We start from the raw sequence: 26378 nt of genomic DNA on the forward strand, positions 1-26378 counted from the left end.
AGGAGGAATGTTAGATAGGATGTGGCACAGGAAAGCAGATGATTCCAAACTGAGGACACTGTATAGTATTCTGCAGTGCTGTAAGGCACTTAAAATAAAAATCACTGCAAGACTGTGACTCTGAAATGATTGGGGCTGAAAGGTAAGCACTCAGAGGGGCTGTTTTGAACAAGAAGGGAGATAACAGGGGAGTGGGTTGAGAGGGTAGGAGGTAGAGGTATATTTGATAGCACTAGAGGCCTAACAGGAAGGAATAAGAAGTGAAGTAAGCACACACAAAGTGTCTCATTGCTGAGGAGAATTTAGGAAGCGGAGCACAAAAAGTCTCTGGCAAAAGTGACATATTTTGAATAGATATATTTATGAGTCCTTATGTTTTCTAATAGCGTTTTACATCACGGCAACACTGTTACTACTCTGCTACCATATATCTGTTTAATTATACTTCCTTCTTTCTTTTTCTAGACAACACAACATATGACTGTAATAGCTTGGTATTCATAATAAATGTCCAGTGCATTTGGAAACAATCTCCAAAATGTTTTTCCGGGCCCTTTAATTAACTCTGCAATGTGGTGACCTTGCCTTGGTGCACTCTTACTCTTTTACAAAGACTCCTAGGATCAACAGTATGACATATACTTTCACTGGTGATTTTTCTTAGAATAAAACAAGTAGTACAACATTTTTTCTATGCTTTGAAATCTAATATATGCCTTCTTTTTTTCTTCTTTGTCTGCTCCCTCCTTCCGTTAGCCTGTGAGCTGATGAACCGTGGAATCCTGGCTCTGGTCAGTTCAATTGGCTGCATGTCGGCAGGCAGCCTTCAAACTCTAGCTGATGCCATGCACATCCCCCACCTCTTTATCCAGCGCTCCCCAGCGGGAACACCCCGTTCAGCCTGCCCACCGACCAGTCGAGTCCCTGGAACAGATGACTACACCTTAATGGTTCGCCCACCTGTCTATCTCAATGAGGTCATCATGCAAGTGGTATCTGAGTATAGCTGGCAGAAGTTTGTTCTCTTCTATGATTCTGATTTCGGTAAGGAAATATCTATCTATCTATCTATCTATCTGTCTGTCTGTGTCCATTACATACAAACGCGACATTTTAGTAGGTTATGAAGACGATCTGCTTTAACTGCCGTCTCCAACAGTACATTACAGAGAAAGATAATGGACACACTTCCTTTTTGTTTTTTTCTTACCTTCTCTCGCCCAAACACACATGGATAGACAGGCGTATACATGCGTATACGTGTGCCAGGGCACACTGAAAGAGGCAACCTGTGTCTTCATGCAAGTGACACATCTGTTTGTGTGGATGCGTTACTTTTCTTTATCTCGCGACCACGCTTTCTGGTCCATTAATTCTATCATTAGACCAGAAACATCTTTGTGTCCCTTTTATAAAGAGCCGAAAAGATTTGTCAACCTTGGTCAGTTTTCTTCTAATATTTCTTTTGCTGTTGGTGTGTGTGCAGATATATATGTTGTTGGGTTTTTTTGTTTTGCTTTTTTGTAGTATCTGTGCATGATGTTTGTTGGGGCTGCATAAGTTGTACGATTAGTGACCCCACCCATTGCAATTCCTTGTCTACAACAAACCTATTATCTCTTTACTCAGTTGATCCTCTCCTTGTGTTTGAGGTTACAAACTTGATCAAACTCTCATATACCATATACCCTTTCAGTATATGTCTACACAGGGTCAAGAGCATGTTCTGGTCTGATTTATCCTCCTCATCACTAGATTGACTGCCTGTCATTGTAGGGCTTTCCTTCCAGGTCAACCATCTATCTTTACTTTCATTTCAAAAGGTGATACAGAAGATAAAGGTACTAAGGCAAAGCTTCTAATAGGTTAAAACTCAGAAAAAAATACTTTGGTATCATGCTTGCTAATGGAAAACACCAGCAGTGACATCATTCATTGGTGGGTCGACTGAAGTACAGCACTAAGAGCTTTAGCTCATAGAAAGCAATGTATACGCTTTCTGCCCTAGGTGATTCATTGTTGATTTACTTGTCATAGCCATAATGGAGCTCCATTCCTCTCATTGCAGTCAATTTACACAATCAATATGTTGTATGCATTGAACTCCGATGGGATCACTCCTGTGGACATATTTTTAAGTTGAAGGTTGAAGCATTTAGTCAGTGTACTGAGAACAGTAGGTCATAAAATGTATCTTCTAACTAGGCAGTTCTGCCAAGCATTTTATACTGAATGAATACTGAACATTGTTAATGGTGCCCTTTTAGAAATGCTAATGCTAACAGCATGATAAAACAACATTTGAAAACAGAATTTTTATCCAGTCTGGTAGTTGATAGTCTATATTCCAAAAGCAATTTCAAGTGTGCTAAGAACCACAGTCTTCCTCTATGAGTCTGCTACACTGTTAGCATAATGTTAGCTAATGTTTAACATGGCATTAGTTTGTGGAGAAAGATTAATGTTACAAGGTCTTCAATGATAAAAACAAAACACACACACAAAAAAACCAGAGAAAACCTCAACAATCAGACAACTCCCTGCGAGGAAGCACTTCAGACTTGACAATAGAAAGAAAAAAACTCCCTTTTAATAGGAAAGAACTTCTGGTAGAAACAGCTAGACCGGTCGGGGTGTCGCATTGAATATATAGATATACAACTAATGTGTGTCTGACAATAACTTTTAAATCCAAAAGTTTTTTGTCAGAGTTAACTGGTCGAAACCTTTCATTATACTCAAACCCGGTAGGTTTAGTTTCCTCTCTTGATTATGCAAAGTTAAGCAATCCTGTGGAAGCCTTCCATACAGAACACGAGGTCTTTAAAATTGCATGCAGATTATGAAATGATATATTTATTCCTTCAGGGATAAGTTTTTTCTAACCTTGCTTTTATCATGACTGTACGTGGATTTTTTTTACCTTTTCAAGCTAGCACTTGTTAAACCACCCATTTTAAATCTAAAATTACTCCCAAATGTACCGTTTACATGTAATATAGTAAAACTATATGTAATATAATGTACAAAACATACATATACACACACGCATGCAGGCACAAGTTGGTACTTCACTTTAATCCCTCCACCCTCTGTGACCACTGATTCATCAGATGGATAATCTGGGGTTTCTCCGTGCTGTTCTCTCAGCCACAGAAGGCCCCTTTAAAGACATCACTGCAGTTCCCTAATGGCCTAACCTCCTGTTTAAGGAAAAAAGGCAGAGGCAAGAGAGAGGGAGAAACTTAGAGAGAAGCAGAAAGAGAAACAGAGATGGTCTTTTAAGATGATAGCAATGTTCCCAAAAGGCCTTGCTTCTGTACAAGGAGAGTTCTTTAGAGAACAGACAGTCAAGTGTGTCCTCTCAAATGAAGCTACGGTGAAACTGTCCCAATCCCTATTTTCAGCTCTACTGGTGCGTTCCGGACACTGAGAACACATGTTTTTCTCTCTATCATTTTTCCCTCCCTTCTCACGGTTTATCTCTCTTCTCCATTTTCCTTTTCTTCTCTGACCACCTATGTGATTTTTCTTCCAGTTTTTCCTCAGGTGTCTAATATTCTAACTGTAAAATATGATGTATGTTGAAAATTAGAATGACAGTTGTCATTACAACTGAGTGACCTTGCTCATAATCCACTCAGAACCATAGGATCATTGGCCTCGTTGGAAAAACACAGGGAGCACCGCTTTGTGGAAAAAACCCTGTTGACATTAAGATGATTTGTTTTGCTTTGCTGTTAGCCAATGACAAGAGGGACCTTAGGCACAATGGAAAAAGGTTAAAGCACGGAAAAGCCATTTTAAAACTGTGCTGTGTGGTTAACAGCATTTTATTTTTTCTTATTCGGAAAAATCAATACAGTTGCTGAATATAAGTTTCTGTGTGGATAAATGCACTTATTGCTTTTAGAATGTTACTGGAAATCTTATTAGAGTGGAGGACAAATTCATGTGATCCCCTGTTGAATTTGTAAGTTCGCTTACTTACAAACTACAAAATATCAACCAAAAATTCATAGAAACACATTACATAAAAGTTGTAATTTGATTTGCATGTGACTGAGTTAAATAAGTATTTGAATCATAAGTAAAACACGATTTAGTACTTGGTAGAGAAACCTTTGTTACCAATTACAGCAGTAAGCTGTTTTTCTGTAGTTGGTCACCAGGTTTGCCCACATTTCAGGATATTGTCCCACTTCTCTTTACGGAAACTCTCTAAATCCTTTAGGTTTCTTAGTTGCTGCTTGACAACTCGAACTCTGGCCACTCTTTGACCTTAATGTGCATCTTCTTTAGTCACTCCTTTGCTGACTTAGCAATATGTTTTGGGTCATTGTCATCATGAAAGAACCATCTTCAGTGTTCTTGCTGAGGGAAGGAGGGATGTTTCTTTGTGCTTGACTGTCAGAACGGTGTTTTTTGGGTCATGTTCAGCATTTCTCTTGACAAACATAGATTAGTTGAGTTGATGTTTCTAAATAACTGGAAAAGCAGTTGTCACCTTTTCACCAAACTTCCTGCTAATAGTCCTGTAGCCCATTCTATCCTTGTGCAGGTCTACAGAGGATGTACCTGACATCCTTTAACAGCTTTTTGGTCTTGCCCATGGTGGTGGATAAGTTGGGATGTATGAAACTGGTTCTGTGCACAGTTGGGCTTTATCAAACAACGAATGTCAATCAGGAGTACCCATAATAGATTGATTGATTGATTGATTGATTGATTGATTGATTGATTGATCGATTGATCGTAATCTGTTTGCCACATGGGCACAAGGTCAATCTGCAGGACTCAGAATTCGGGTTGTAGGGGCTCAAATACTTATTTCTCCCAATGGCATGTGAATTCCATATTATCTTTGAGGTCACAGATAATATATACTTAATTTTTGACCTCATTAATCCACAGATTGTGACATCGAAAACAGCTATATGCCACTAGACTATTGAGAAGTCACTTACGTATATGCATCAACAAGGGGCACAGCCACTTACCTCACAAAGACTCCAACGCTAAATTTACTTTGGAGGTCAATAGAAAAACTCTGCAAATGAGTAGCATGCACCTCCTTGTTCCATTTTTCCCCACTATTGCACTGTGAAAAGTGTGAAAATGCCACTGCTGCCACAGCTTGTTGTGTATGACTTTGCTGTAGTGATGTTACACTAAAGAGTGTCATGCCACCTTGCATTGAGGAAAGAAAGAAAGAAAGAAAGAAAGAAAGAAAGAAAGAAAGAAAGAAAGAAAGAAAGAAAGAAAGAAAGAAAGAAAGAAAGAAAGAAAGAAAGAAAGAAAGAAAGAAAGAAAGAAATGTAATACTGTTGACTACACAGTCAAGTGGGGAAAGAAAAGTGTTTAAACACTAGGTCTTCTGGGATTTTTCTTTCTGAAAATGGTTTTACATTCAGAAATAACAGAATTGAAAATTTGTCTATTTTTTAATGAAAAAACAAAACAAAAAAGCAATAAAGATATCCATGTTTGGAAACACAGTATTGACTTTCCACTGCACATTGCAGTCACTTGTGTTATACAGATGAGCAGAGGTGTGGACTCGAGTCACATGACTTGGACTCGAGTCAGACTCGAGTCATTAATTTTATGACTTTAGACTTGACTTGAAAAAATGTTCTAAGACTTGTGACTTGACTTGGACTTTTACACCAATGACTTGGGACTTGAATTGGACTTGAACCGGTTTACTTGAAAAGACTTGATATTTTACCCCAAATATAAAATTTAACATGCATATTATATAGAGATTGAAAATGTGACGTCATTCACGGGTAGAACCGCAAAGGATTCTGGGAACTCGTGGCAAGCGGTACTAGCGCACGCAGGCTTTCAATTGAAATCAGTCACACAGCAATAAAAAGAAACACAAAAATGTCAAGAAGCCGTTGTATTATTAACTGCAATAGCCGGTCGCATGACAGCCACGGGAAGCCGACGGGTAAAGAGATCGGTTGTTATCGGATTACGTCGTTGAAGAGAAATTGTTCAAGCCATGTTTCCGAAGTAACAAAGACGGCCTGGATTGCAGCCATTCAAAGATCAAATATAACGTCCCAGAACACTCCAGCTCACAGGTTAGTCTGCTCCAAGCATTTACACGAAGGTCAGTGTTTTTTAGTAGTTAATACGTCATTTTCATTACATAATTGGTGATATAGGTTACAAGCAAGTCTGGCGCTGAACAGAAATTGTCGCGCTATGCTCCTTTGTTTATTGTGCATAAATAGTGAATTGTCCTGACACAATATTGCGTTTCGCTTCTGTTATTATGGTACATTGACAAAAACATATACTTTTATTCACAGGATAAAACAGGGTTTTTGTATCACTAATTGCCCAGTACGATTACAGCATACAATATTGTTGTCACTGCTACATTTCTGTGATGGGTACCAGAAATTATTTCCACTACTAATTAATTACCCTTGAGCTCAAAGGTCCTATTAATAAACGGTTAAGGAATGTGTATTTATGACGACAATTTGTGAGACTGGTAAACTTATGATACGTACGATGGTCTTTCTTTCTACACGGTGCATTTCAAGGTCCTGCACCCATCCGTCGGTAAACTGTACCTGGGCTTGTTGCAGTGACCTGAAGTTACTAAACTTCATGAGTGTGTGCACTCACTCCAAGAACCGTATGATTATAAATATGCATATAAATATGCTACAATGAGATAGCTGACTTCATCTAACTAGCAAATGTTGTCCAGGCTACGTTGGTGATACAGTTTTTTTTTAATGTGTATGATATTTTTGTCATGCGATTTTAAAGCCGGTCCTACAACCGCATCCAAGAATAACATGCAGCTTATCTCAGAACTGTCGGTGAAAATTATTCTTGGAGCTAGGTTTAATTGAGCTGCATTTTAAAGAGGTGCAATTTCACAATTTGTGTATATTTTCTAAGTTCACTATTTTGTCATGTGTTGAGAAAAACACAGATTTTAAAATTACATGGTCTAATATTTACATTTAGCATATAACTGCAACATTATTTTTTCGTTTTTTTTTTTTTAAAGACTCGAAAGGACTTGAAATTCAAAGTTTCAGACTTGTGACTTGACTCGAATTTTACACCAGTGACTTGAGACTCGACTCTGACTTGCCTGACATTACTTGAGACTTGACTTGAGACTTGAGGATAAAGACTTGAGACTTACTTGAGACTTGCAAAACAATGACTTGGTCCCACCTCTGCAGATGAGTAACAAATTAAAGGAGAAAGCCAACATCAGAAAAAGTAAGAAAATGGTAAATCGAGTGGTGTTTATGCAGAACTTTTCTATTCCATCACTCAGTCACTTTTACTTAGTGTTTTTTCTATCAGAAACATTCTGACATTGAGAGATATAAGGGGGTAAGTAGGGGTTGAATATTTTTCCCTAAGAATACTTTGACCTCATTTGGTATTTTCATAATGGGGGTGGGGAGCATTGTCATACCTCTCTCCATAATTCGCCATTACTCTTCAGTATGGTCAAGATCTGACTTTATCAAGACTTCAGCAAATTAATCACATTATTTCATTTTCATCAAACTATTCATCATTCATAGATGCTGGCATGGAAGATACCACTCCCATCAGGACAGAAATGTTTCATCACCGGGAAAGGTGGTTGCGCAGAACAACTTTATGTATATATTAACATTTTCTTTAATACTAAGTTTGTTGGTATGCCTGCTTAAGTATGCCTGTTTTACATTTTAAATGGAAGAAGATGATCAGTTGATCTCCACACCATCATTGGAGTGCTATATATTTATAGCATGACAAGCATATTAAAAATCACTCAGAGCTAATTATTTCTTCTCAGATTGCTCCTAAAGGGACAAAGTACCCACTCACTAGGGCTGCAACGATTAGTCGAGTTGTCAAGATTACATCGACTATCAAAATCATCGACGACTAATTTAATAGTTGAAGCTTTGTAAGATCCCAAAAGATGCAGGAATAAGTAGTAGGATTTAAGAGTGTAATAACGGACTGAAACAGAAGATGGCAGCACTGCATGTACAAGGATGCCAGCTGCTGTTAAACCCCTTTAAACTTTTAGGAGCCAAAAAGGGTGTAGTTTGTGTCTGTGAGTCCTCATGTGTACACCTGTGAGCATGAGCGCGCTTTTATTTAAAAGGTTCCTTCATGTAATGATCTGCTAGACACCACATATTTTCAAAAGCGCTCTGACGTTTTCGGAGACGTCCGTTACCCACCAACTTGATAGCTAGCCGGGCTTCAAGGCTCACTAGAGCCTGTGAGAACACCGGACTCCCGGCAAATCGTTTTCAACCCACCACCGTCTTTCGCTACTCAGGTTAAACAAGATATATAAGTCACTTAGATAACTTCAAAATGTTATTGTTTGGCTTTTTTTTCAGTATTTTTTAGTACATTTGTTCCTGAGTAAATCGGTTTGGCTGAGATTAAAGTTATCGTTTTTACACAGCTGAATAAACGTCAAGCAGACAACTGATTATCAGAAGTGTGAGATGCTCGAGAATATACTCCGGTGTCCTGTTATATTATAGATAACAAGGAGCAGACGGCTGAGTTTATTAAACTTCACCGAGACAATCTGCAAATTTAATTAAAATTTAGTAAACTATCATCTTGTCTTTATTTTTAGTTAGCACATACCTTAAACACTTCAAGCTGTAAGCCAATGATAGTTATATAAGAGCTGATGCATGCTGGTGCAATAAGCTGTACGTTTTACGTCCAATGGATGCATGATCTGATTAGTCGACTGTTGTGGGATTTCTCTTTAGTGTATTGTCCTTTAATGTATTGTCTTGATGAAATGCTTTCATGTTATTTAGTTTAGTACGTCTGGTTCACACCTCATTCACGCCGAGAAACAGATGGTGAGAAACTGGTGAATGTCTCCCAGGAGACGGAAGCTCACACAGGAAGACTTGACCCCAGAGTGGGGGAGATTCACACAGGTGATAGAGAGTTTTTCTGTTTAGAGCCAAGGTGTGAACTGCAACTGTAAAAGCCTTTTGTTCTGCGACTGTGTATAAAAGGGACCTGAATTGTTCATTATCAGAGACGACTTTCAGTGCCCCCTGACTGACGTCCCTCCTTATGCATGAGATAGTTCAGTTCAGTTCAGTTCAGTTCTTTTTTATTTCAAACATATACATTCACCAACGTTTCATAAAATCATTCCATACAGTTGTTTGAAAAGGAGTAGGCAGAAGTATATACTTATTTAGCCCTATCCTCATCATCTAAATTTGAACAACAAAACTGTATACGCCTTCAACTTAGAACATATGTTGAGTATTGCAGCACCGACAGCGATCAACTCGAAGGAAAATGACGACGGAGGCAAAAATGTCCTTAATATTTTGGGAACTTTATTCCTCATCAACATGCGGCAAAACTTTTCTCATGGGTGCCATTTTCGTTGTGGTATACTTTTTTTTTTCTTAGGGGCGTGATGACGCAGCATCCGTGCTCTTACAATGAAACAGTGCCTCCTTGTGGTGGCAACTAAAATACTGTCTCTGTTAAACCACAGTAACCATAATGCAGTTAAACACTGTACAACAAGAGTACACACAATGAATATCTTAACACCCCCTCTTGTACTCAGGTTGCTGGAATCAAAGAAAAGTTGTACAATAAACGATAAACAGTTGTACAATCTCTACCACACTTCCTTTTTTTTTTTTTCTCTCTCTCTTTTTTTTTCTTTTAAGCACCAAACATAACGTTAGCAAACTTAGCAAGTTTTAGCTTAGAAACAGGTTTGGTCATAACATCTGCAACCATTTCTTCAGTGGTGCAATATAACAGACACATTTTCTCTTCATTTACAATGGACCTTACAAAATGATATTTAATGTCCACATGTTTGCACCTCTGTCGGCTCACAGGGTTTTTAGCCAGGGCAATTGTTCCCTGGTTGTCCTTGTACACTATTGTTTGAGTGTAGCTGTAGTCATCTATACCTTTCAAAAGCTGTTCTAAATATATACACTCTTGCATTGTGGAAGCCAGAGCCATATACTCTGCTTCACAGGTAGAGAGCGCCACAGTGGGCTGTTTCTTGGTCTTCCATGAAACTAAAGAACTGTTGTTACATAGACGTACACAGTAACCAGTAGTGCTGCGTCTGTCGGCAGTGTCACCTGCCCAGTCAGCATCACTGTAGGCCACTAGACCCAAATTTTCATCTGTGTTTCTTCTAAAACACAACTTCTTATCTTTGGACCCTTTGAGATATCTCAACACATGTTTCACAGTTCCCCACTGTTCTTCTGTAGGCTCATGGAAATGTTGCGATAACTTGCTTACCACAAAACTCAGGTCAGGACGGGTACCTGATGCAAGGTATATAAGACTGCCTACAGCCTCTCTATACATCCTCACATCTCTTATCTTAGTAGCACCTTCTGTGTAACACAACTTCTGATCACAGGGAGTTCCTCTGGGTTTACAGTTCTGCATGTTAAACCTCATCAGTATCTTGTTGACATAGGTTTCTTGTGACATTGTTACACATCCATCAGACTGAGTGAAATCAATACCCAGAAAATGCTTAAGTCTGCCCAAGTCTTTCATCTTAAATTTGACTGAAAGCATTTCTTTCGCATCCTTCATTACCTTTTCATTGCCAGCAGCAATTATCAGGTCGTCCACCCAGATGATCATAATCACCTTACCATCTTTTGTCTCTTTGGTATAAACACAGTGGTCTGCTGGGTTTTGCCTGAAACTGTTCGCTGTTAGGTATTCATGCAAGATCCTATTCCAGATACCACCACATTCTTTTAACCCATACAAGGATTTTTGTAATCTACAGACTAGCCCTTCTCCCTCTTCATAACCTTCTGGCTGATCAATGTAGATTTCATAATCAATGGGAGCGTGTAAATATGCTGTCTTCACATCCATTTGATGGAGTAACAGGCTCTCCTGCGCTGCTTTCTGTAACAAAACTCTTATGCTGAGTAAGTTGGCTGTTGGTGAGAATGTCTCTCCATAATCTATCCCCAACTGTTGGCTGTAACCTTTGGCTACGAACCTTGCCTTGTATCTGTCGTTTCCCTCAATGTCACTCTTAACGGAATAAACCCACTTCCCCCCTACAGTTTTCTTTCCCTTTGGCAAAGTGGTTAGGGTGAAAGTGTCATTTTCCCGTAACGAGTGAATTTCTTCATCCATGGCTTTGATCCAGTTCTTTGAGTTAGCTGATTCTATGGCTTCCTTAAATGTGTTTGGGACACCACACACTGCCCTGTAGCAGTAGTCTATGGTAGTGTGGATCTCATCGCTGCCACTGTTGGCAGCTACAAAGTCATTTAAATGTCCCGGTTTTCTTCTCTCCCTAAGAGGATACCTTTTGTTGACAAATCCATCACTTGTCACACTTGTCTCTTTTCGTTCACGCTCATCAGGTATACCACTTTGTGGACTTGTGTCTGTCACAATAGGTTTTGGAACCTCATTGTCCTTGTCACCTTTCTCTGAAGGTCTGTTAGCCATAGGCTGTCTTACTCTGCTACAGTCATCATTTAGTTCTCCCTCATCTGTCTGTGTTTGTCTTTCTACATTTACTTTGCTCACAAACTTAACAAGTCTATGTTTCTGAACTTTCTCAGTTTCAGGGTGGTAAACTAAGTAGGCGGGACTGTTCTTATCATAACCTACAAAGAAACCTTGGTCACATTTTGAATCAAGTTTCCCCTTGTCCTGTTTGTATGCATAGCACACAGACCCAAATTTCTGCATTTTTGACAAGTCTGGCTTTTTACCTGTCAGCATTTGGTAGGGTGTTTTCCCTGTTCGCTTACTAAAGCATCTGTTCCGTGTTACAGCAGCAGTTTGAATGGCATAGTTCCATAGGCATTTCGGTAGCTGACTCTCAATTAGCATGCACTTGCCCATCTCGAAAAGAGTACTCCACCCCCTCTCGGCGGTACCGTTCTGATGGGGTGAGTACGGGGCTGATGTCTCATGCTTAATGCCATTTTTCCTTAACAGGGTTTGGAAATCTCTGCATGTGAACTCTGTCCCATTGTCTGATCTAATGCATTTTACGTTGCCATATGGTGCAACATCCGCTAGAAATTTCTCTGTTGCCTGCACTGTATCAGTTTTCGTCTTCAGGAAATATACAAACACTGAGTTTGAATAATCATCAGTGAATGACTGCACATATTTGTACCCATCAATAGATTCAGTGGCTATCGGACCTGCTAAATCTGTGTGTACCATTTGTAAAGGAGCCTTTGCTCTTGTATCAGGATCTCTGTTTCGGGTTTGTGCAAACTTTCCCTGGATACACACTTCACATTCCTTTTCAGGTCTATCGGTTCTCCCCTTATTCTGCATACCGTTAACCACACCTTGCAATCTTACTACATCTTCATAGTTGCAATGACCTAATATCTCATGCCATGCCTGTATGTCATGACAGGTGTTACACTTATCATTACCCTCAACTTCAGTCTGCAAATAGTACAACTTGCCATACACATGAATGTTAAAGTTAGTACCGTCTTTGTGGGTCAACGTGTCCTGCCCTTGTTTAAAGGTGACTGTTGCTCCTAATGCAGTGGCTGACTTTACAGAGAATATGTTCTGGGGGTATGATGGAATAAACAGCGCATCTTTCAGCGTTGCTCTGCGTCGCTGGCCTGTATTGTCAATCAGGAACACCTCTGCGTCCCCCCTCTGTTGGGCGACGCCTCTGCACTGGGTACCGTCTGCCAGTTCTACGCTGTGTGACTCCGGTCTGAACGCGTCGTCGAAGCTCTTGAACTTGGCGATGCTGTTAATGATGTGTGAGGTAGCCCCAGTGTCCACCAACAGGCCTTTCTCCTCAATGCTGTACGCTGACTGCTGGACTTTGATGTCTACGCCCTTAATCCTGAAGGCATAATCTGGCGTTTCTGCTTTGGATCCGTTGCCGCTCTCATCTGCGACCTTCCGCGCGCCATCTTGTTTGTCTTTATGTCTACATGTGGTATCACTGTGTGTGCTGCTTTTGCAATGACTGCACCACGTCCTCCGTCTGCACACTTTTGCTCGGTGGCCTTTTAGTCCACACTTGAAACACACAATGTCCACATCGCTCTTGTATCTGCATTGTGCACTGGATCTCGTGTGCTCACGCCCGGTTCTTCCTCCTGTTTTCATTACGTTGTCGCTACACTCGGATGCGCTTGACTTTTCAGTGTCTTCGAAACTCCGTAGCTTTGTTTTGAACTCAGCAAATGTCATATCGTCTTTATCGTGAGTAACGTGTATTGCAAATGGCTTAAAACTTTCAGGTAGACCTTTTAAAACCATAGCAATCAATAATCCATCACCTAAAGTCTCACCCGCATTGCGCAGTGCTGTAATGGCGGCCTCTGCTCTGATGACATAGTCTGTGACAGTCTCTTCCCTCTTTTTCTGAAGCGATGATAGCGTGGTGTACAGGTTGATGATTCGGGGCTTCCCCTTTCCAGCGTAGTAGTCCCTCAATATTTCTAATGCTCTTCTCCCATTATCAGGGGCATCTCTCATAATCAGTGAGAGGCTTTTATCATCCAAAAATTGGATTAACTCAGCGTAAGCGTCAGCGTTCTTCTTACCGTCTGCTGCTACTTCAGCCTCACTGTTCGGTTCCTTCAGAACAGTGGCTTTTAATCCCAACAAGTGCAAATATCCTAGCACCTTAGTTTCCCAAAGTTCATATCTGGTCTCATCTCCGTCAAACATGAGTCGAGGCAGCCTGCTTGCTCCTCGTTGATCCATGTTGCTATTTAGCCGTTAGCCCGCTATCCGTTGTGGCTCCGGATCTTCATGAGAAAAAACTCTTGTTCGAGTCGGCCCTGGGCCCATAACCTGTTGAGTATTGCAGCACCGACAGCGATCAACTCGAAGGAAAATGACGACGGAGGCAAAAATGTCCTTAATATTTTGGGAACTTTATTCCTCATCAACATGCGGCAAAACTTTTCTCATGGGTGCCATTTTCGTTGTGGTATACTTTTTTTTTTCTTAGGGGCGTGATGACGCAGCATCCGTGCTCTTACAATGAAACAGTGCCTCCTTGTGGTGGCAACTAAAATACTGTCTCTGTTAAACCACAGTAACCATAATGCAGTTAAACACTGTACAACATGAGTACACACAATGAATATCTTAACAACATAACATCTCAAAAAAATATTTGCACATGTTCAACTAAAACTATATTTAGATTTGCTAATTTGCAGAAGAAAATAAACATCAGTTTGACTGCTGTCTTGGGTTAATTGCATTTTCTTCATTCTTATACTTATTTAAAATTTCTTTTTTGAGTTTTATTTTAATAAACTGGTTTATATCACTACTGACCTTTATTTCTTCTTTTAACTCATTCCAGAATTTAACTCCCGCTATTGAAATAGACATCCTTTTCAATGTTGTTCTTACTCTTTGTAATTTTAAATTCCACTTCCCTCTAAAATTATACCTCCCTTCTCTTTCTAAGAACCATTTACTTATTTCGATTGGGAGCATCCCTTTCCTTACCTTATATATTATTTTCACTGTTTTAAACTTCACCAGATCCTGGAATTTTATAGCTTGCGTCCTAATAAACGGTGTGGGACGGAGAGATTTCGCAGGTCTTTCCTCCCCACTGCTGTCAGACTCCACAACAAAGACTTTAACTGAACAAACACACACATCCACACATGTGCAATAACACTAAGTGCAATAATCTTTTCTGGCATCGTTGTATTTTTACTCAGTTGTATATAGCATTCGTATTCTATTTTTATCTTATTGTATATTTTTATTCTATTTTATTCTACTGTATATAGTATATTATTTTATTCTATTCTGTACAGCTGTGTACTGTATTTATTCTTATTGTATTCTAATTTTTGCGTCATAACTTTTGCACTGTCCACTTCCTGCTGTGACAAAACAAATTTCCCACGTGTGGGACTAATAAAGGTTATCTTATCTTATCTTATCTTATAAAGAGTGCATTTGTGTGAGCCCTATACCCCTCCTGATTTATTAGTCTAATGGCCCTTTTCTGCATTATGATTATAGTCTGAATATTACTTTTATATGTATTTCCCCAAACCTCTACACAATAACTCATGTATGGTAATAGCAAAGCACAATATAACATATACAATTTTTTCCTATCCAGAAACTGTTTTACTTTCCCCAAGACAGCAATGCCCCGTGCTAACTTTCCCCTCACATAAGTGATGTGTGATTTCCAACAGGCCTTTTGATCAATGATCACACCAAGAAATTTTATGGCATTAACCCTTTCTAGATATATATTATCGACACAAATTTCAATGTTAATGTTTTTCTTATAGTTTCCGAATAACATAAATTTTGTTTTATTTAAATTTAAGGACAATTTGTTTCTATCAAACCACTTCTTTAATATCTTCAACTCCTGTGTGATCACCTCCAAAACCTGTTGAAATTCTGCACCTGAACAAAGTATATTGGTATCATCTGCAAAAATTACAAACTTTAGTATCTTCGATACTTTACAAATATCATTTATATACATAAGAAACATTTTCGGACCCAATACCGATCCTTGAGGTACTACAATATTCAATATCCATCAATTTAGATTTAAACTCATTTATTTGTACATATTGCTGTCGATTCATCACATAGCTGTTTATCCAATCCAGTACCACACCCCTGAACCCATATTTTTCCAGTTTGATTTTTAGAATTTCGTGGTCAACAGTATCAAATGCTTTTTTTAGATCTAGAAAGACTCCTAGTGCATACTTCTTGTTATCCATACATTCTGTTATTTCTTTCATTAAATCCATCAATGCCAAAACTGTTGATCTATTATTTCTAAACCCATACTGGCAATTTGCCAACAGATCATATTTATCCACAAAGCTATCAAATCCTTTTAGAAATAGTTTTTCCAGTATCTTAGAAAACTGGGAGAGTACCGACACTGGTCTATAATTTGTAAAACAATGCTTTTCACATGATTTATAAATAGGAATAATTTTTGCAACTTTCATTTTTTGTGGAAAAAAAATGAAAGTTGCAAAATAGCTGAAATAAAGGTGTTGTTACAACTCATCGTGTCTGCAGGCTTTGGTAATTAAAATTTCCACAACATCGACTAATCGCAAAAATAATCGGTGACTAGTCGACTATCAAAATAATCGTTTGTGGCAGCCCTACCACTCCCCCAGAGATTTAGGCAAGGAGTGTTTTTCTTAGTTTCTTTAAATAACAATTGATTTTGTCTCATTTCTGTACAACTCCTTTTTAGAATTTCTTTGCATAAAAAAGACACCAACCAGCAGAGACAGAGTTCCACCTGTTTAATGAAGACGTGGCTGCAGCAAAGGGAGAGGTGGGCTACAGGCTCCAGACAATGAGCACCTTCGTTATCACTATAGGTGTAGATAGGTGTGGCATCAAAGAAAAACAACCCACTAGGAACATTCCAGATCCTAATCCAACAGCCGGAAACAGCAAAAGAGAGCAACTGACGTTGAGAGAGTAGCCCTCACTGAACTGAAAACACAGAAGGACGGAGGGAGAAGCTAGCTACTGTCTGGTATGCTGAATGGCAAAAAAAGGGGCAAGGAAAGCTGTACAAGCCCAGCACCTTCATCGCAAACCAGTTCGGATTTGTGCTACTGGGACAGAAGCACAGTGGTCACCTGTTTTTCTCAACTGAGACAATTAATAGCTACACAAGATAATGACCCCAAGCAGCAAATCTACAGCATGGAAGTCCAGACCTCAACCTGACTGAAATGCTGTGTATAAAGGAATGCTTGCAAATGTCCCATCCATTCGCTTCCGCTTATCCTTTTCAGGGTCGCGGGGGGTGCTGGAGCCAATCCCAGCTGTCATAGGGCGAGAGGCGGGGTACACCCTGGACAGGTCGCCAGTCTGTCGCAGGGCTAACACACAAGGACAGACAACCATTCATACTCACATTCACTCCTAGTGACAATTTGGATTATCCAATTAACCTATCCCCACAAACTGCATGTCTTTGGACGGTGGGAGGAAGCTTGCAAATGTCATTGATTTGAATTTATTGCTGCTAACTGCTGGTTCTGTTAACGACTCAATCATAGAATGATGTCTCCACGGAGGATTTAGGCTGTCATCTGCTGAGGCCAGCTGAGGCTAAGAGGTAACAATCTTACCGCCGTCGTTTAGCCGCTCCGGTTCCGAGTGCCAGGACCCTCCGTCCTTTCGCCTGTCGGGACCGGGAAGGCCCCCGGTTCTGGTCAGTCCAGCTGCCTGCGGTCTCCGTTTTCGGCCGCGGAGCCGGCCCTGCTGCTGGCGCTACTGATGATTAGCTGTGGCGTTTGTGGGTGTGCGCGGGAGACAGCGAGCAGGCCGTGCACGGAATCAAGGATCAGAGGATGGCCCTCTGCTCGGACGAGGCTTTTCAGGAACTATTACAAAGAATCCACGACATGGAAATGAAAATCCGACGCCTTGAGGGGAACGCCAAAAGCAAAAGCAATAAAACTCTGCCGGTGGCTTACGGCAAGCAACAACCGGGCGGATCAATACTGTTAAGAAATATACTCTAAAACACTTCTTCAGTAAAGACTCAGAGAAGAGAAACACACAGAACTTCTTGCTAGCAAGGGCAGCCTCCAGCACTGAGGCTCGCGCTGAGAAACTGCCCCGGTCTTTATTTATACTTCAGTGAGCGTTTGTTCCTTACATTGGAATGTGGAGGTGTACGTGTGTGTGTGTGTGTGTGTGTGTGTGTGTGTGTGTGTGTGTGTGTGTGTGTGTGTGTGTGTGTGTGTGTGTGGGGTCAGAGTGTGACCCCATAAAGACTTCCCTAAACCTGCTGGTCTCGAAGTCCAGCAATTCATCAAACCAAAAAGCACTTAGACTAAAACAGATATAGCTACGTTAATCCTACCGTAAAACAATAAAACAAGGTACGACCTCTTCTCATACTCCTAGGATGTGGGGGTGAACACCCTAGAATGTTACAGACCTCCTAGGATGAGACATTCTTTCAATATGCCACCAACTATATACTTCTAAAATGATTACATGCAGCATTCTACCACATGCAAACTTATATCATTAAAGTATTATACTGACTACTAAGTACAATTTTCCTATTAACAAATACCATCAACACAGAGTGGGACCCCTCCGAGCGGAGGACGTTTGTCCCCATTCATCAGACCTTTGGCCCCCACTTAGACGGGAGACTCCCAAGAAGATAAAGGAACATCGAAAGACACTCCAACAAGAAACAACTTTGATTATTCCTCTAAAAAATAGATTTGCGCCTCTCAGCTCATCACCGTCCAGCCCGCAACGACTGTCAGCTGCAGAGTGAGGTCACCGGAATGTAAATAAAGATAAAACAAGCCGCACGAAATGGGCAAAGAGAACAGAGAACAGCAAGCGTGGGAGAGCACTTGACGGATCAATCAAAGGAATTGAACAGCTATGCATCAATACTATGCATAGCTGGTATGCATAGTATTGATGCATTTAATTGTCCACAAATGACAGTAAAAGAAATTTCTGAGAGGATTCCATCAATTATTGAGAATAACCCAGAGCTAGAAAAAGTTGTTGTTCATGCTGGAGCTGCTGACATCCTTTTGAAAAAATCCGAAAATTTAAAGAAAGACTTTGTGGATTTACTTCAGAACTTTGACAACCACAAGGTGCAACTCCACGTATCTGGACCAGGGTTTTAATAGTTTTGCAATTTTCATTAGTTTTTATTTTTATTTCGTTTTGACTTCAGATTTTCAATTTTATGTTAGTTTTAATTAGTTTTTACCAATTGTTTGCTAGTTTAGTTTAGTTTTTATTTTTTTGAAAATCATTAGTTTCAGTTTAGTTTTGATTAGTTTCAGTTATAGTTTTAGTTGTGTTTGCAATAATTAAGTGTAACAAAATCCCAGTTTCATCATATCAGTCATGCTCTTCTGCTTATCCTTGGGTATGTTGCTATTCCAGCTACCATGCCCTGCACAGGTCGCCTGTCTGTCGCAGGGCTAACACGCAGAGACAGACAACTCACATTCCCACCTATGGGTTCTTTAAATAAATAAATAAAGGCAGATGAACAACCATTGATACCAGGCAACTATAAAATGTATATCTTGGCCCCAATGAGACTATTAACTCTTGCAGCACCGGGTGTTAAGGCAATTGACTCACACAGTTATGTAGATGTCCCCGTCCTGTTGTCTCGGGATGCATCACGCTGCCTTGCCTGGTGTTAGCTTCTGTTTCTGGGGATGAGGGTTGAGTGTGCTCCCTTACCTTCTCAAGGTAAGCTAGGTTAGCCTTCTTGTGTGAGCTTTTCAAGCGCACTTTAAGGTTTGTGGGATTTTTTTCCCTTTAGAAATGTCCCTCATAATTTGTCTCTTTCCACTACAAGACACTTGCTTTATCCAAAACACAGTCATATTCAAAGTAATCCCAAATTGGACTCTGGCGCTTTCTCCTGACTTTTCCTGACATGATTCTGCGCGTGGACGGAGCAGCGACACAGACGACTCGACTAACATACTTACCACCTGCTGGCATAATGAGACACAGCAAGAAAAAAAATCTGGAAACGAAACTTCTTTTTCACCCTTGGCTATTGTAGAACACGCACACATCAACGAAAACTAAACACATTTTTGCTATAAATTCAGTTCATTTTAGTTAGTTTTGTGAACACTCATTACAGTTTTAGTTAGTTTTCCTTTTTTTGTTTTTATTTTTATTTCCGTTAACGAAAATGTTTTTTCACTTCTAGTTTTCGTTATTTCGTTAGTTTTCGTTAACGATAATAACCTTGATCTGGACCGATTCCAGCAACGCCCTACGATGAAGAATATAGCAGGGTGAAATGGTTCAGCAGGTTTGTTAAAACTGTCTGTGCTGAAAGGTCAATTCGATATCTAAATAATTTTAAGATTTATTAACGTAACATTAATAAGAAAGGTCAGAGGCTTTATCTTCTGAACTCAGTGTCTCACGTGAACTCATCGCCCTGTTCTCAAATTGAGATAAAGACGTCAGTATCAGCGAGACACACAGTGGACGCCAACCAGCTTTATCACACAGAGACCATGACGTACTTGCACCTTTCAGTGATAAGCCTGCCAGAGACGTATCAGCCGACCCAAAAACAATGGCACCTGACGACTCTCGAAAGAAACACAGAGTTTCAGCAACACTGTGCAGAAACACATCAGTTGACATAGCTCAAGCAGCTGAGTTAATATGCCAGCCCCCAACAACTTCACTTCCAGCAGAGTTTACAGCGACTCCAGCCAAATATGCAGGTTCAACTCTGTGCAGAAACTCACCAGCTGATGCCTGTACACCTTCATCATCATCATCCTCATCAGTGATCATATCACCATTTAAGTCGTTTCTCGAACCCCTTCAAACCCAAATAAACAGAGGGATTCGTCTGACACCAAAAGTGGGACCACACCCACCTACTAATTATAAACAATATGGTTCTCCACTCCACCTAACCGAGTCTGATATCTGATACCGACCGGACGCCGTTACCAGATTGCATCATTCCCACCAAAATGTGTCCGGTCACACTCATTCATATACTGAAAGCAAATAACCAGTTATTATAAGCAACAGATCCTTACACACTAAAAGTACTTATAATCGAACAGTACAGAATCTGAATATAATACTGTGCAAAAATAATCTCTCAATCACTGAAAGAAATATTAAAGCAGCTGTACTAAATATTAGATCTCTATCAGGGAAGTTTCTCCTAATCAATGATTACATCATTTCACATGATATACATGTTCTCTTTCTTTCAGAAACTTGGTTAGATAGAAATTCAGAACAAGCTGTATTAATAGAGACTTGCCCAACTGATTATCACTTCATTAGTGAGACCAGAAAAAACAAAAGAGGTGGTGGTCTTGCTGTAATCTTTCACCAATCACTAAACTTTAAAAAGGTGAGTTCAGCACCTTTGAATATTTAGCTACTGAAATAAATGAACCAAAGAAAGTTTTATTTCTAAACATATATAGACCACCAAAATCTAATACAACTTTTTTAATGATTTTAATGACCTTTGCTCTGCAATATGTCTAGACTATGACCAGATAGCAATTGTGGGAGATTTTAACATTCATACTGACAAGCTTCAAGATAGCGGAACAAAAGCATTAATTGATGTCCTCCATAACTTTGATCTAATCCAGCACATTAGTGAGCCAACGCAAAATCGAGGACACACTCTGGACCTACTTATTAGCAAAGATCTAAATATCTCTAACATTGCCGTTACTGATATTGCATTATCTGATAATTTCTGCATTTCATTTGATAGCAACATCTAATCAGAGTAAGATCACTGTTAAAAAACGCTTCCTTAAAGAAAACTCAGCTGAATATTTTAAACTGATGTACACTTCCACCTTGTTTAAATCACCAACATCCACCAACACACATTCAGTAAACAAACTGACAGATGATTTTCTATCCACAATCTTAGACATGATGGATAAGATTGCATCATTCAAGGTTAAAACTGTCTCTAGTAAAAAGAAGTCTCCGTGGAGAAGTGATCCACTGGTATGTAATGAAAAAAGAGAGTGCCGGCGTGCTCAGAGAAAATGGCGGAAAACTCGACTCCAGGTTCACTGCGAGATACAGTGGGGCATAAAAGTTTTTAGTCAGCCACCGATTGTGCAAGTTCCCCCACTTAAAATGATGACAGAGGTCAGTAATTTGCACCAGAGGTACACTTCAACTGTGAGAGACAGAATGTGAAAAAAAAATCCATGAATCCACATGGTAGGATTTGTAAAGAATTTATTCGTAAATTAGGGTGGAAAATAAGTATTTGGTCACCTCAAACAAGGAAAATCTCTGGCTCTCACAGACCTGTAACGTCTTCTGTAAGAAGCTTTTCTGTCCCCCACTCGTTACCTGTATGAATGGCACCTGTTTGAACTCATCATCTGTATAAAAGACACCTGTCCACAGCCTCAAACAGTCAGACTCCAAACTCCGCCATGGCCAAGACCAAAGAGCTTTCGAAGGACACCAGGAAAAGTATTGTAGACCTGCACCAAACTGGGAAGAGTGAATCTACAATAGGCAAGCAGCTTGGTGTGAAAAAATCAACTGTGGGAGCAATCATCAGAAAATGGAAGACATACAAGACCACTGATAATCTCCCTCGATCTGGGGCTCCACGCAACATCTCATCCCGTGGGGTCAAAATGATCATGAGAACGGTGAGCAAAGATCCCAGAACCACACGGGGGGACCTGGTGAATGACCTGCAGAGAGCTGGGACCAAAGTAACAAAGGTCACCATCAGTAACACACTACAACGGCAAGGAATCAAATCCCGCAGTGCCAGACGTGTTCCGCTGCTGAAGCCAGTGCATGTCCAGGCCCGTCTGAAGTTTGCCATGAGAGCACATGGATGATACAGCAGAGGATTGGGAGAATGTCATGTGGTCAGATGAAACCAAAGTAGAACTTTTTGGTATAAACTCAACTCGTCGTGTTTGGAGGAAGAAGAATACGGAGTTGCATCCCAAGAACACCATATCTACTGTGAAGCATGGGGGTGGAAACATCATGCTATGGGGCTGTTTTTCTGCCAAGGGGACAGGACGACTGATCCGTGTTAAGGACAGAATGAATGGGGCCATGTATCGTGAGATTTTGAGCCAAAACCTCCTTCCATCAGTGAGAACTTTGAAGATGAAACGAGGCTGGGTCTTCCAACATGACAATGATCCAAAACACACCGCCCGGGCAACAAAGGAGTGGCTCCATAAGAAGCATTTGAAAGTCCTGGAGTGGCCTAGCCAGTCTCCAGACCTCAACCCCATAGAAAATCTGTGGCGGGAGTTGAAAGTCCGTGTTGCTCGGCGACAGCCCCAAAACATCACTGCTCTCGAGAAGATCTGCATGGAGGAATGGGCCAAAATACCAGCTACTGTGTGTGCAAACCTGGTAAAGACCCATAGTAAACGTTTGACCTCTGTTATTGCCAACAAAGGTTATGTTACAAAGTATTGAGTTGTATTTTTGTTATTGACCAAATACTTATTTTCCACCCTGATTTACGAATAAATTCTTTACAAATCCTACCATGTGGATTCATGGATTTTTTTTTCACATTCTGTCTCTCACAGTTGAAGTGTACCTCTGGTGCAAATTACTGAACTCTGTCATCATTTTAGGTGGGGGAAGTTGCACAATCGGTGGCTGACTAAATACTTTTTTGCCCCACTGTATATAAAGAGAGGCTAAATAAGTATCAACTAGCCCTGAAGGATGCAAGGGAGTCATTTTTCTCTGAGATTATTCATAGAAACAACAATAATGCTTGGAAATTATTTGCTACAGTGGAGAGATTAACTGCTACTCCAGTGGCAATAGCCCCCGAACTAAGCTCCACCAGGGCCTGCAATGATTTTGCCAGCTTCTTTATTGAAAAGATCTTGAAAATCAGAAGATCGGTGGGCACATTAGTTTCAACCCCAATACCGACATTAAGCCCAATTAGCACTTATGCAGAGAAAATGACTCAATTTCAAATAATAAATCAATCAAGCCTCGATAAAATTATTGAGAATCTAAGCTCTGCCACCTGCTGCTTGGATATATTACCGACAGGTTTTCTTAAAAAGGTCCTCCCAGCCCTCAGGGAGGATCTGATCCAAATAGTTAACGCATTCCTCCTATCAGGTGTCTTTCCCAAAGCCTTAAAAACGGCAGTTATCAAACCAATATTAAAGAAAAAGAACCTAGACAGCACATTAATGCAAAACTACAGACCAATCTCTAATCTTCCATTTATCAGTAAAATTATTGGAAAAGCTGTTTTCCAGCAGTTAAACAGCTTTCTCACAATGAACAACCGCTTTGATATTTATCAGTCTAGTTTTCGTAGGCACCACAGCACCGAGACAGCCCTTGTCAAAGTGTTTAATGACATCCGTATAAATATTCAAAATGGGAAATCCACAGTATTGGTACTACTGGACCTTAGTGCGGCGTTTGACACCGTTGATCATGATATAGTACTGGAACGTCTAGAGAGCTGTGCCGGACTCTCTGGTACAGCACTCGACTGATTCAAGTCCTACCTTAAGAACAGGAACTTCTATGTGTCAATTAGCCAATTTTCATCACAAAATATAGAAATCACATGCAGGGTCCCCCAGGGTTCCATCCTAGGGCCCCTCTTATTTAGCATTTACATGCTCCCGTTAAGCCAGACTATAACCACCAATAATATTAACTACCACAATTATGCAGACGATATTCAACTTTATATATCAATGTCACCAGGTGATATTGAACCTATCCAAAATCTTAATAAATGCATTGAGCAAATTAATAATTGGATGTCTCATAATTTCCTTCAACTGAACAATAACAAAACTGAAGTACTTATCTTTGGACCCAAAAAAGATCGATTAAATATCAGTAATCAGCTCAAACTGGTCCAACTAGAAACTACCGATCAGGCCAGAAATTTAGGTGTAATAATGGACTCAGACCTGAACCTCCAGGGCCACATAAAAGTTATAACAAACTCAGCCTTCTATCACCTGAGGAACATTTCTAGGATTAAAGGACTGATGACACAAGGAGACCTAGAAAAACTCATCCATGCATTTATTTCTAGCCGCCTTGATTACTGTAACAGTATCTTCACAGGTTTACCCAAAAAATCAATTAGACAACTGCAGCTGATTCAGAACGCTGCTGCTCATGTTCGCACTAGAACCAAGACAATAGAGCACATTACTCCAGTTCTAAAGTCATTACACTAGCTCCCTGTAGCTCAGAGAATAGACTTTAAAGTGCTTTTATTAGTTTATAAATCTTTTAATGGGTTAGCACCAGAGTACATTATGGATCTGCTATCATGGTACAAACCATCTAGATCAGTCAGGTCCTCCAGCTCTCGTTTATTGACCGTCCCTAGAACCAGAACTAAACATGGAGAAGCAGCTTTTTTTTTTCTCTGCTCCTCACATCTGACACACTATCTGGAGAATGCAAAGCTGCAGAGACACTGAACTCTTTTAAGTCTGAAATTAAAACTTACTTATTTAGACTTGCTTATGAGTAACTGATCCTATTATGGCTCTCTACCTGTTTGTTTTAATTTTTTCATATAAATTATTGTCTTGATTATTGTTTTATTGTAAATGTTTTCTTGTATTTTACTTTTATAGTGTTTTACATTTTATTTTTTGTGTTTTATTTTAATCATGTAAAGGACCTTGAATTGCCTTGTGCTGAAAGTGTGCTATACAAATAAAATTGCCTTGCCTTGCCTTGCCTTACCTCAGCCACTCTTACAGCTACACTGGGAGATCAAAAGCTTGATCACTGGAACACTATCCCCACCTCCACCTTGCATCCAGTTTGACATCAAGCAACCAAAACTGAAAGAGGTCAGGGAGGTCATGCTAGCTGGTCACAAGTTAGTGCCTGATCACCCCCAGCTGAGTCAGTCTGGAGAAACACCCAGTGGCCCCAGGTAGATCACTAGTTGCACCAAAAGGTGTGTGTTATAAGAAGACTATGACTGATTAATAGTTGTTCACCCACACCCTTGAGATAACCGTCAAGACTTTGAAGATACCACCTTCATGCTTTGTAACCCTTACTACAGGCAGATCTTGAATAGAGAGCGAACTAAGTTGTTTTCCATAAGTCTACTTGATCTTTGAAGAAATCTTTCCTTTGATTTTATTCACTGTTATGTGGTCCATTTTGCTGCTGCTCCTTCTGGGTCTGCCTGCACAACTTCTATTTCCAGTCCTGAATGTGAACCTGTGTTTGAACTGTGCCTACAGTAAATTGCACAAGACACAGCTGAGTGAGGGCTAATGAAGATGAAAAGGGGGAGCTCGAAAAAAATGGCTACTGTGAAGTTGTTTAATGGTGTTAATTTTTTTATGGGTCTGGTGGACTCATGGTATTACTGGGTTATTAAGTCAATACCTATAACAGTTAACAGATGTTTACTTTGTCCCCATTTCAAACAATATAGACCACATATATGGTTAAAATCTGGCATTTACCTTCTGTCCACAATTTGGGTGGAAAAAAATCCAAACATATTTTTCTTGAAGCAAGGTTTTCAAATCCTATTGATGTTTACTTCTTTGAACTTAATTAGAAATGGAAAAGATTCACATTAGCCCGACCGAATAAATGGCCTTTTCGTATCCCGCCTATACAACAACTAAAGGGCAACTCTGACCTGTGTGTTGCATATGTACAGGGAGTGCAGAATTATTAGGCAAATGAGTATTTTGTCCACATCAACCTCTTCATGCATGTTGTCTTACTCCAAGCTGTAT

General features: G+C 40.0%; 2 protein-coding genes across 3 annotated transcripts in view; one reads left to right on the forward strand and one right to left on the reverse strand.

Annotated features, from left to right (window-relative positions):
* Positions 1-26378, forward strand: part of grid2 (glutamate receptor, ionotropic, delta 2) — a 548960-nt gene that overhangs the window by 300903 nt on the left and 221679 nt on the right. Inside the window, exon 3 of the mRNA XM_085425768.1 lies at positions 757-1044. Within this exon, the coding sequence (XP_085281894.1) occupies positions 757-1044 (288 nt within the window). The remainder of the gene's footprint in view (positions 1-756; positions 1045-26378) is intronic.
* The window catches only part of LOC146657577 (uncharacterized), a 96905-nt gene that overhangs the window by 27940 nt on the left and 42587 nt on the right, over positions 1-26378 (reverse strand). The window lies entirely within an intron of this gene.

Source organism: Rhamphochromis longiceps, linkage group LG12, assembly GCF_057381845.1.
Source record: "Rhamphochromis longiceps isolate RC_006_pf linkage group LG12, R_longiceps_female_GT1.1, whole genome shotgun sequence".
Lineage (NCBI taxonomy): Eukaryota > Metazoa > Chordata > Actinopteri > Cichliformes > Cichlidae > Rhamphochromis > Rhamphochromis longiceps.